Source organism: Juglans regia, chromosome 14, assembly GCF_001411555.2.
Source record: "Juglans regia cultivar Chandler chromosome 14, Walnut 2.0, whole genome shotgun sequence".
Taxonomy (NCBI): Eukaryota; Viridiplantae; Streptophyta; class Magnoliopsida; order Fagales; family Juglandaceae; genus Juglans; species Juglans regia.
Genome location: NC_049914.1, coordinates 26,477,365 through 26,489,154, shown reverse-complemented (window position 1 = coordinate 26,489,154; position 11,790 = coordinate 26,477,365). Strand labels below are relative to the sequence as shown.

General features: G+C 35.0%; 1 protein-coding gene across 1 annotated transcript; it reads right to left on the bottom strand.

Moving 5' to 3' along the window:
* Positions 1-10,625: 10,625 nt before the first annotated feature.
* LOC109015407 lies at positions 10,626-11,402 on the bottom strand. The gene has a single exon (XM_018997878.2). The coding sequence runs from the start codon at positions 11,400-11,402 to the stop codon at positions 10,626-10,628; it is 777 nt and encodes a 258-aa protein (XP_018853423.1).
* Positions 11,403-11,790: the final 388 nt, after the last annotated feature.

Sequence of the window (11,790 nt, the reverse complement as noted above, 5' to 3'; positions counted from 1 at the left end):
CTTCTTCAGATTCAACCTTGGCTCTTGATACCAATTGTTGTGCAATACTATGCAAAGCACCCACACCAATGATGAAAAATAAAGTAGAAACAACACAATCAAGAACACGACACAGTATTTATGTGGTTCGGCAAATTGCGTACGTCCACAGGAGCTGCAGAGGATTTTTATTTCTTAAGGAATCACAATACAATAGTGTAGGACGGCTACTGTTCACTCTGATACTGTACAAGTCAAAATAAAATTCAATTTATATGTTATGATGCAAAAATCCTAATTTCAACAGAATTAGTGATGTTCGCTCGAGCGGCGTGTCGAGCGCGTATCGAGCGAACCAGTTTCCTACAATTGCTTGAGCTGTGAGTCGAGCGGCTCCTCAAGCGAAGCTCTCTGACTTCCCTCCGCTCGAGCGGCGTGTCGAACGGTCATTGAGCGAACCACTTTGACTTGCTTTCGCTCGAGCAGTCTGTCGAGCTCTCTTCGAGCGAAGCTCTCTGACTTGCCTTCGCTCGAGTGGCTAGACGCTTCGCTCGAGCGGCATGAACCAGACTCCAAATACTCAACACCACTTATGTTGGTGATGCACCTGAATATAAGTCTCTGAACAAAAGCTACTTGACAGATGCTCTTGTTTATAAAACAGGTACGGACGATTCAACACTCGAAAAGCTAGCATTGATCGATATGTTTGTCTTATCATGTATCAAATATTAACTACATCTTTTTTTGTTGGCTGTGCTTGGCAGGTTGGCGCAACGGGGTCCTCATTGGTCCAGAGGTAAATGAATTAGAAGTAAATTAATATAGATTTTCCACTATATAAGATTCCGAATGGATAATATTGGATCTTACAAACGTTGTCATATGTACCAAACTAGAAAATTCAGTTGCTTTATTGCAAAATATATCGATTTAATAGCTATTTGTTATCCACCTTACCAACAATGCATGATGACAAATGAAAACAGTCTTGGGAAAATTTTTATGTAGTGATTAGTTCATTTTCTATCAATCCCAGGCTGCTTCAAGTTGGCTCTATGTCTATCCTAAAGGAATTTATGATCTTCTTGTCTACACAAAAATCAAGTACGGTGATCCAGAAATTTACATCACCGAGAATGGTAATTTTCTCAACCTTTTTCTTAAAAAAAAAAAGTCGATGACGGGTTCTTGGATGTCCCATTTTATCTAGTTAAGCTAAACTATAATATTTTATTAGGAATCGATGAGTTTAATAATGCCTCATTACCGCTTAAGGAAGCCCTTGTGGACACCCAAAGAATTGACTACTATTATAGGCATCTTGCGCACGTTCATAAGGCTATCAGGTAAGTGCTTAATTCATACAACTCTCTGATCTCTCTCTCTCTCTCTAAATCTATGTATGATCTATGACCTTCAATTCATTGTTTTCCTCGGAATAGGGTGGGCGTGAAAGTTAAGGCATACTTTGCTTGGACATTCTTGGATGACTATGAATGGAATTCTGATTATACGGTTCGATTTGGCATCTACTTTATCGACTATGTGAACGGATTGAAAAGATACCCTAAACTTTCAGCAAAATGGTTCAAGAATTTCCTCAAGAAATAGAAATGAAGATTTTCACATTACGAACTGCCTATCAAATTAATTATGTGGTCTCTGGTCAATAAAGTGATCGGCATATATCTCTTCTCTATGAATATTGTTGTACTTTTTGAATAATGTAATTTTCTTTCTGTATTTTCTGTAATGCTTGTAGAATAATAAATTGCTCTGCGGATGGTCTCCGTGATCTTTTATTATGCATGGGTTGTTCAAATTTTCGTATTTTTAGTGTGTTGAGATTTTACAACTAAATTATCGAAATGCTTTTGGGCTTTTACATCGACTTCAGATCCCGACCATGCGTCATGACGTGGAGTTTATTAAAATCCTAACTACTTTGCTTCTTTTGAATGGTTGAAATTTTGTTAATGCATTAGCAATATTTCACTTGTGATATGTTGAGTTTAGATCTCAAAATATTGTTGTTTTTCTTTATTTATTAGATTTAAGGAATTGTAAGTATATAAATATAATAATGGAGCTTTCTCGTAGGTTTCAATTAATTAGCCTAATTAATCTGATTGGAAGCCTCTTATATATATATATATATATATATAACTTAGTTTTGAGACTTCCTTTCGTACATTTTTTATAGTTCAATGATCTTGCATTTGTTAAGAAATTAAACATCTATTCATTTATCAATAAGATCAATCTCTTTTGGGATTTCTGTTGTTTCGATATTTGTTATCTTAGCATTTATCACATGTGATATGTTGAGGTTTATACCTTACAATATTCTTAATTTGACTTGTTGTTCCTTAATCGAATATTCGGTTGCGTCGAAATTGATCTACATTACAGCCTTTGGGGTTTGCATGTGACAAGTTCTATGTATGAAACACATTTATGGAAGATTGATTTATTGCAAATGCCACGAAAGACATTATGTATTTATTTTGACGACGTCTAACTATATAAGAATTTTTTATTTCATTTGAGGGCAATCAAACTTCCTGCAGCTTGCCTTAATCCAATGGAGACCTTGCATTACTTATCAAGAAACAAGTAGTTTCTCTTTTCATCCGTGAGTTTTTAGCTTTATGTAGGTTTCATACAACTCTATTCATCCTCATAGCCGCAATTGACTGTTAAAAATTTCACTCTCCCGTTGAGCCCCACACCTCAGCAAGTACGCATTCGAAATGGGTGTCGTTGATGACTGATAAGTTTGCCTTTCTTGTACAATGAGGATTTTTAGACTTTTTAGTTTGTTGTCATTGAAGATCTGGCTAATACACGGGTCGACTTTGAAGGATTTATTTTTTTTGTTTCTTTGTGTTTTTTTCTTTGGGTTTACTTTTCCTTGTTCATTTTCTGTTGGGTTTTTCTATTTCAATATTTGATTTTTGACTTCTGATTTTTTTTTTTTAATAGTTTGATTTTGGCTCAAATGGTTAAGATTTGTGTAAGTCATTAGTTTTATATGCTTGAAAAAGTGATGGAATCTTTATCTAATCCATCACATGTTCACCCATTTTCTAGTGAAAAAAGATGGTGTAAAGGGAAAATTCCAATATTGAATGATAGGGTTTATAGTAGTTTGAACATAAGGAAAACAAAACTAGTGTACACCAAACGACATCGAATCCCTGTGAATCTCTCTTGTTGTTGCTTCTTCTTTTCTCCACTGTGTTTTCTGGAAAGGATGTAATTATAAAGTGTTAGACACTGCTTCTCTCTTTCTTTAGTAGTTTTTTTAATATTATCTAGAATTTCGGATTGTTCTGGAAGCTTTTTAAATATAGAAATGATATTTACAATGCTTGGATGGTAAGTTTTCTATATTTAAAAAAAAGTAAATCAGGAATAAAAATAAATTAATTAATTTTTTAATAATAATTTCTACTTTTTTCTAAGAGTGTGTATATCTTGGACGCCTTAAAATTATATCTAACATTATTGTTTTAAATATGGACAACCAAATTTGAAAATCGGGTCAAAGTCCGTTATGAAATTAAAAGGACTGCCAAGCGACATTAGTTTGCCCTGTGTCAACTTTCAATTGGCTGATGTGAATATTGTTGTCACGTGTCAGTGAATCAACGACTGATACATGGCCTTCCATTAGTTTTCTACTTGCGAGTTTCTTTAAGTTCAAATATCAATTTTGGAAAAGTTGAGAACCGAGGTCTCAAATTGCATAAATGTAAAAACGTAGATACTGATTTTACAATTAATTCTAATTTCTTTAAAAAAAGTAAATAAAAATTTGTGAGGTCGGTCTATAAAAATAGTACTATTAGATCAAAAAATGAAATATTATACAAGAAATTGGACAACAAAAAATTTGAAATGAGGTTTCAAGAGAAACTTTTTTAGACCTATTTTATTCAAATAATAAAAAGGATACAAATTATTAATTATTTTTCAAAGATGTAAAACTATTTCATATTTGAGTTCAAGAATATATATTTTCAAAAAGAAATCTATAAGTCTTTTCATTCGCCAAATGTATCGGAATCAAATCCATATCTTCTAATAAGATAAATGATCGCCACAAAAAAACAAAGTTTGCAAACATTTTATAATTTGTCGCTAAACTTTATTTCCAGTATGACTGTTCATCCGGGCCAGATTTTTATCCGGCCCCGTCCGAAACCCGGATACCGGCTTTCCGATTCCGGGTTTCGGCCCGGATCAAATCTGGGCCGAAATCCAGATTATAAAACCCGGACCTATATGGTCCGGATGCGGGTAACTTAAAGCGGTTCCGGATTTCCAATCCGGTACCCGCATTTATACGTAAAAACAAAGGTCTCTCTTCATCGAGTAGCAGTTTGTCTCTTTCTTAGGTTTAGTTTTCATCCGTCCCCCCTCTCTCTCTCCTCTTCGAGTTTCTCTTCACAGTTTCTTTCTTAGGTTTAGCTTTCATCCGTCCCCTCTCTCTCTCTCTCTCTTCTTTTCGAGTTTCTTACTTGTGGCTCCGTCGTCTTCTTCTCTCTCTCTTTCTCTCTCGTGCTGAAACCCTAGCACCTGTCACTCTTCCTCTGCCAATCGAAGATCTGTTCCTCGTGGCCGTCATCGACTTCTACAACCAAGGTTAGTTTTTCTCCATGTCACATACTCACTCTGTGTTGGTGCTATTATTTCGATTTGGGTTGTGAAATATTGTCTCTGTGTTAGTTCCTATTGACAAATCGAAGGTTCGTATATTCTTCTTTGGGAAATATCCCCGAAACCCATGTTTTACACTTCCAAATCTGTGTTTTTTGACACTGTTTTAGATTTGTAAGCATGTGGGAATGGATTAGAATTTGTTTTGGGTTTGTTTTTAAACGTGAGGTTTTATTTCTTTATTTGGGTCTGTTATATGCTGTTATTTTGCTAAATCTGTTGTTTTTTCTGGTCTTGGCTTGCTTTTTGCAACTGAGTTTTTGTTGTCTCCGTTGATTTTGGGTTTATTTTGATGTGAATGTTTGAATGGAGTAATCTGGATTTGTGAGACCTAGAAGGGTGAAGAGTGAAAATATCCCTAACCATAGAGTCTCCTAATAAGATTTGGATCTGGGTTTTTAGATCTGGGTCGTGGGCATTAGTTTTAGATGATGTTGAACCCAGTTTCTTATAACAGATTTGTTTGGTTTATCGTGTAGTTTTTCCCTTTACATATGATAGGAAGATATTTTTGGCAGAGAATATAATTTGATTTATGAATATTTTTTAATGTTATTTTCTTCAGTTTTGTGGTTCAAACTCACAAATATAATTCTGGTTGTCATTAGATTGGATGGTTGTTAACATATTTCCATCTTTTTCCTATGTTTCTTAGAGCTACTTTAATGGCAATGTGTTCTTGGTTCAAGTTACAATATTGTAAGCTTTTAAGTGTAAAGAAACTTTTTACAGAAATTGGCTCTTTTCCTTGGCTCCTTTATCGATTCTCTTCTATTAATTGATATAACTTCTGTTTTGCTTTATACTTTATGCTTGATACTCATTGCTTTATGCTCTAATAAGCTCAAAAATTTCCTTGGTACACGTGAGGATGCATGGTGTACGAAAAAACATAAATGAAATGATTACATGATCTACCTATTGTCATTAGCTTGAGCTTTTGAAATATAATTGGCGACTAATTAATTATACTAAACATGTTAATGTTTAAAGGACATAATTAAGATAGAAAGAAAAAGTGTTTTAGAAAACTGCATCTCGTTCTAGTAACTGATATTTGATGAGTTACTAGAACGAGCTAGGAAGAAGGAAGAGAAAGAAGCTAAAAAGCATAAACGCCTTGCTGATGACTTCTTTCATTTACTTAGTTCAATAAAGGTATAGCATTATCTGCAGCAATTAATTGATGCACTCATTTTGTAATGGTTGGGTAGCAAAGGGATTAGTCCATTTATCCGATCATCTACTTTGTTGTAGGAAATAACTGCATCTTCAAAGTGGGAGGACTGCAAACAACTGTTTTCAGATAGTCGAGAGTTCAGGTATTGTTTATTAGTAATTGGAAAAAGGGTACTTTCTCTTAAACTCTTTTTGTATTGTCATTTTGGTTAAAAGACTGATGATCCACACCTAAATATCTGCCGATACAAATCTTGGGGAGAGTTCTTTCTGTTTAGCACTTGTACAGTGTCGCACCATGAACAATTGTTAAAAAGCATATACATATCTTCACTTTTGGATTGCTGAGGATATACTTATTTATGTTTTATTATTTATTTTTTCTTTTGGGGGTGGGGAGAAGCTATGAAGGATATGCTGATACATAGAAGAAAGTCATTGTGTTATTTTAGTGTCCTATGAGGAATGATGCATTCATGTCCATAAACACCTGATAGATTCTACGTTATTGTCATCGTTATTTATTGAGAAGGACCATAAAAAGGCAATTACAACTGCTATCCGGGTAGCACAGGTAATTAATTTTAGTTCTAATTACAAGGACAAGATAATTGAAGTGTTTACAGAGCCTCTTTTATGTCATCATCTGTAACAGAGGCATGCTTGATTTTTTTACAATTAAATACCACTTTTGTAATTATATGCAGATGGGTGTTGTTGTGGGTTTGGACCTCCTTGTTATCGTTTGTGGTGGCTTACACTTTGGAGCTGGAGTGTTTGCCAAGGACAAAAATGTTTTGCACCTTATGTATTAGAGTTTAATTAAAGTAATGTATGCGTTTTGTAATATTCTTAGCAAATTAGTTCAAACAATGTAATATGTAGTTGATTGCATCTTGTATGTCGCATGCATTTTACATGATGAATATTGATTTTTTTATTTTACATGTATTTAGTTAAAAAGTTTAATTAACTGTTTATACGCTCACGAAATATTATAGGCTTATGTTGTATTGATAATATGATTTGAAATTCTAAATGAAGACAAAATATCAAAATATTTGAAGTCTAATTAATAATAAAAGAGCTTTTGTGTTAAAAAAAAAAAAAATCCGAGTTCAACCCGGAATCCGGGTTTCGAAAAACCCGGATTTATCCAAGTTCCGGCCCGGGTCTGACCCTGATCAACCCGGTCCGGGTTCTGGCCCGGGTTTGAAACCCGGGTCCTGGACCGGGTATACCCGGGTTGCCGGGTTGGAACCCGGATGAACAGTCCTAATTTCCAGCAATTATTTCGTGTCCGCAATGGTCTATTCAACAATTGCGGCACCTCTGAGTCGCCATATTTTTTATATAGAGTAATGATACATACAGTTGTGGAGTGCACAAGCGTCGTGCAGTCTCTTTAAAAAAGAGTGGGGTCCACTATTAAAAAATTAATTTCTTTTCATATTAGTCTTATATTTATTCATTTTTTTCAAAACGACTATACGGCGCTTGCATACTCACGACTACAAGTATCATTTCTCTTCCCCCCATATATTAATGGCGATGATAACTTTCGCTGTTAATGTAACATATGTCTTTTGCCACGATTTAATGTCGTTGTAAATAGTATTATTTGGCAAGTCAAAATCCGCCGGAAGTACTTTCTGGTGACTTTTGAAGTCGCCTCTAATGTAACAATGAATTTTACGGTGATTTATTTTCACCGGAAATGAAGCTATTATATACCAGATCGGTTTGTTCTTATTTTTTCCTATGTGGTTGTTTCTTCTCTGATATTTTATTCTTTTATGACAGCTAGTTACTTGCTAATAAATTAAAAATGCTAAATTTGGAGAAATTTATATTTGATTGCCAACATATATGTCAACATCATTCAAATTACCTCAACGTATATATTTGAAATTCTCCATTGTTTAGTCTTAAGTTTTACACATTATCATCCAACATATCACAAAGGAATATAAATTTACAAGTGTTTTGCTTTCTAACCATTGTTGTCTAGCTAACAGCAAATTGTCTTCATGAATGTACCAACTTCTTTATTAATGTACATCACTTATCAGAGGTCAAGCTGGAAACCTTCTTCATTAATGTCACTTATATGATTGGAGTGCGAGAACTGAACATATGCCATTCTAAACACATACATATAATATATATTAGCTTTGTATGATTGCCCATTTACATATATTCAAAGCATCCACCCTAACCTTCCAACTTACCATTAATGACATATTTAGCCCTATGAAAAAATATTAAAAGCATACACAACGAACTTCATGCCTGCTTGATGGAGTAAACTAATCAGCCACAACCAAAGCAAAAAGATCATGTGTTAATACTAATTTCTTTTTTTTGCCAATGCATGATGAAAGTAAACTTGCTCACTGGCAAACAGTTATGTTATATGGCTAAAAGGGTAGCATACCATGATTAAGATGGGGCAAAAAATAAGTTTAGCTTTCCTCTCTTTTCAGCTACTTAACCAATTTACAAATAAATTGGCTTCTCTTTTCTAAATAAAATAAGTGAAACTCATCCACAGCATTGTCGTGCATACATATAACGATGCAGATAGGAGTGTAAGTTGAAACCGGAAAACCGGTCCGGACCGGACCGATTTTACCGGTTTTGAACCGGTCCGGTCCGGGACCGGTTCTTAAAACGTGAAAACCGGCTAGTTCCGGTCCGGTTCCGGTTTTAGGATTTTTCGGACCGGACCGAACCGGTTGATAAAAAAAATAATATTTATATTATTGTATATATAATTTTTATACAAAATATTATATATATTAATATATATATGTATATAAGTTTTATATATTATGTATAATTATAAATTTTTATGTGAAATTTTTATATATAATTATATATATTCATATATGAAATAATTTCTTATTATAATTTATAAATTATTACATAAAATGTTAATACTAAATCACTAAAAGTTTATAACTAATACTAATATTAAATATATAGTTTATAACTAATACTAATATATAACTTATAACCGGACCAGACCGGACCGGTTACACCCCTAGATGCAGAAACCCAAAACCCATACACACGCATGATATCCTCCCTCTCTCCACCCAACACTGGCCTCTAGTCTGCGTGGTAGTAGGGCTTCATTTTCGGTGCCATCTTCCAACTCCCCTCCATCTGGCCTTGCTTCCCCCCACAAATACAGGAGGTAGATTTTCTAGACTTTCATCTTTTTCTCTTATTCGAATATTAGGACTTTTTATCTATAAATTGTTGGATTTTCTATTCTAATGTGTTTGATCTACGAATGTTAGGATTTTTCGAACTCATTTTCTCAATCTCTGTACGACCTCCAATGACCACCCTCTCTACGAATTCTATAGCAAGACCTTCATGCGCTCACAGACACCACTTCACGGCCTTCTTCTCAAGTTGTCGAAAAGCTCTCTTCTCTTAAGGGTCATTTTAGAGCTTGCTTTGGTTGTGGCCTTGGTTTCTTACTGTTGGTCTATCCTTTTAAGCATACCATCATGTTTTCTAGCTTATGGTCAGTCATTTCCTTAAGAGCATACCAAGATTTTTCTTAAAAAAATAAACATTTATAACCACAAATCATTAACTTCAAGCCTTGGTTAATAAATTTATACACACACTTATCTTAATAACCGCAAACATTTATACACTTTTGCTTTAAAAAAAAAAATCCCTTGTTTTGGATCTTCATAGATAATTCGAACATTGGACTTGCAAAGGATTCCGAAAATAAAAATATTGTTTGAATATATTTTTTTAATATTATTTTTATTTTGGAATTTGAAAATTTTGAGTTGTTTACTTTATTTTGTGTGAAAATTTAAAAAAATTGTATTGATTAGATAAGATGAATTGAGATGAGTTGAGAGAAGTTGTGAGTGTACAAGGAATTCTAAACATGGAGATGATGTGAATGTCAGATGGTTTACCTTGGTATGTACATGACAAGGCACATCAAGAGTAAGGCTGCCAATGTTCTCAAGCCAAGACAAACAGAGAAGATAGGGTGTTTGGCTAGGATTAATGCAACACTGAATGATGAAGGTGGATATACCCTGTCTAAAGTGAACATAGATCACACACGTTTGTGTCAGGAAAATGCAAGACATTTTAGATGCTTTAAGAAGGTTGATGTTCGTGTGGTTAAGAGGCTTGAAATAAATAACGAAGCATAAATATGAATGTTAAGAAATCTCAAGGCTATGGTTCTTGAGGCGGGGGGTTATGAGAATGAGTCATTTGGGGAGAATGAAGGTCGAAATTACATTAACAGAGCACGACAACTTCACCTCAGGGTTAGAGGTGTTGAAGCTCTATGTGACTAGTACTGAGATATGCAAAATAAATCTAAATTCCTACTATCAGATATACGTGGATCATGAGTTGTGGTTAAAGAATGTGTTTTGGGCAAACGCTCGAAGTAGAGCTGCGTATGAATCATTCGAGAATGTGAGTACATCTGACACAACAGACCTGAATAATGCGTATTAGATGCCTTTGCACTGTTTGTGAGTGTGAACTACCATGATCAATCTATCCTTTTAAAGTGCGGATTGATATCCAATAAGGGTGTACATACCTTTGAGTGGTTATTTGAGTCATGGTTGAAGTGTATGAATGCCTAACCACCGAATGCAATCATCCTAAACCAAGACAAGGCAATGCAAATTGCAATTTCGAGGGTGTTTCCAACCTCTAGTCATCGCTTCTGCTTATAGCATATAATAAAGAAGTTTCATGAGAAGTTTGGATCCAGTAGGAGTAGCCCTTTTTCTTTGTTCATGCAATTCAATGCTTCTTTGGAGGGTTCTTTCAAAAACTGTGGCCTTATTCACCATTTCTAAGAAGTTCCGAATCTGAAAACCCACCACACGCTCATAAAGTTTCTCATTCAGTCCTTGCTCAAATTTGCACGCCTTCTTTTCCTCATCGGGGATCAAATAAGTGGCAAAACGGGATAGCTCAGTAAACTTAGTTGCATACTGATGTACTGTCATTGTTCCCTGCACCAAGGTGGCAAATTCCATAGCCTTGTCCTCACGGAACGAGCTAGGGAAGAAGCACTCAAGAAAGATCTGCTTGAAATGCAGCCAACTGACTATCTCTGTTCCCTCTACTTCTTTGATAGTTCTTTCAGAGATCCACCACCTCTTCGCTTCCCCGGTAAGCTTGAATGTGGCATACGCCACCTTTTGCTCTTTTGTACAGGTTAGGACCCGCAAAATCTCCTCAATGTCCTGAATCCAATCATCCACCAAAGTTGGATTGCCTCTCCCATCAAATAAAGGAGGGTGCATTCGATTGAATTGCTCTACGGTACAACCCCCTTCCTTATAGTTACGCTGGCGACCCGAGGGATTCTGCACAAGGTCATCAATTAATTGATGTGCAGCTGCTCCTAGTACTTCGGAAGCACTTGGGTTTGCTTCCCTTTCGTTCTCCTTTGCATTCAGGTCCAACATGCTTCGTTCACGACGACGAGGTGGCATCCTGACAAAATAACTTGGATCTTTAATAATCGATTCAAAAATAGAGTTTATATGAACATAAATAATTAGTGGGATTCGTAAAACATAACATATATATTATACTTCAAAAAAAAATATAAGAATACTTATAAAAGATAAGAGAAGTACGCACAACGGTAGTAATAGTCAGTCTCCCAAAATTTAATACCTTACCCCATCTGACTATTTAAGAAGACTCCGTAATTAATCTAAACCTTAAACAACATGAACTTAGCTCATAGACCTATGCAATCCTAGACATCAAAATCATTCCTAAAGTCTACGAATTCTAAGACTTCCAATGCCTACAATATTCTACCCTATAGTCCGCTTTGCTATCATATCAAATCTGAAAATGATTTCTTAAGGA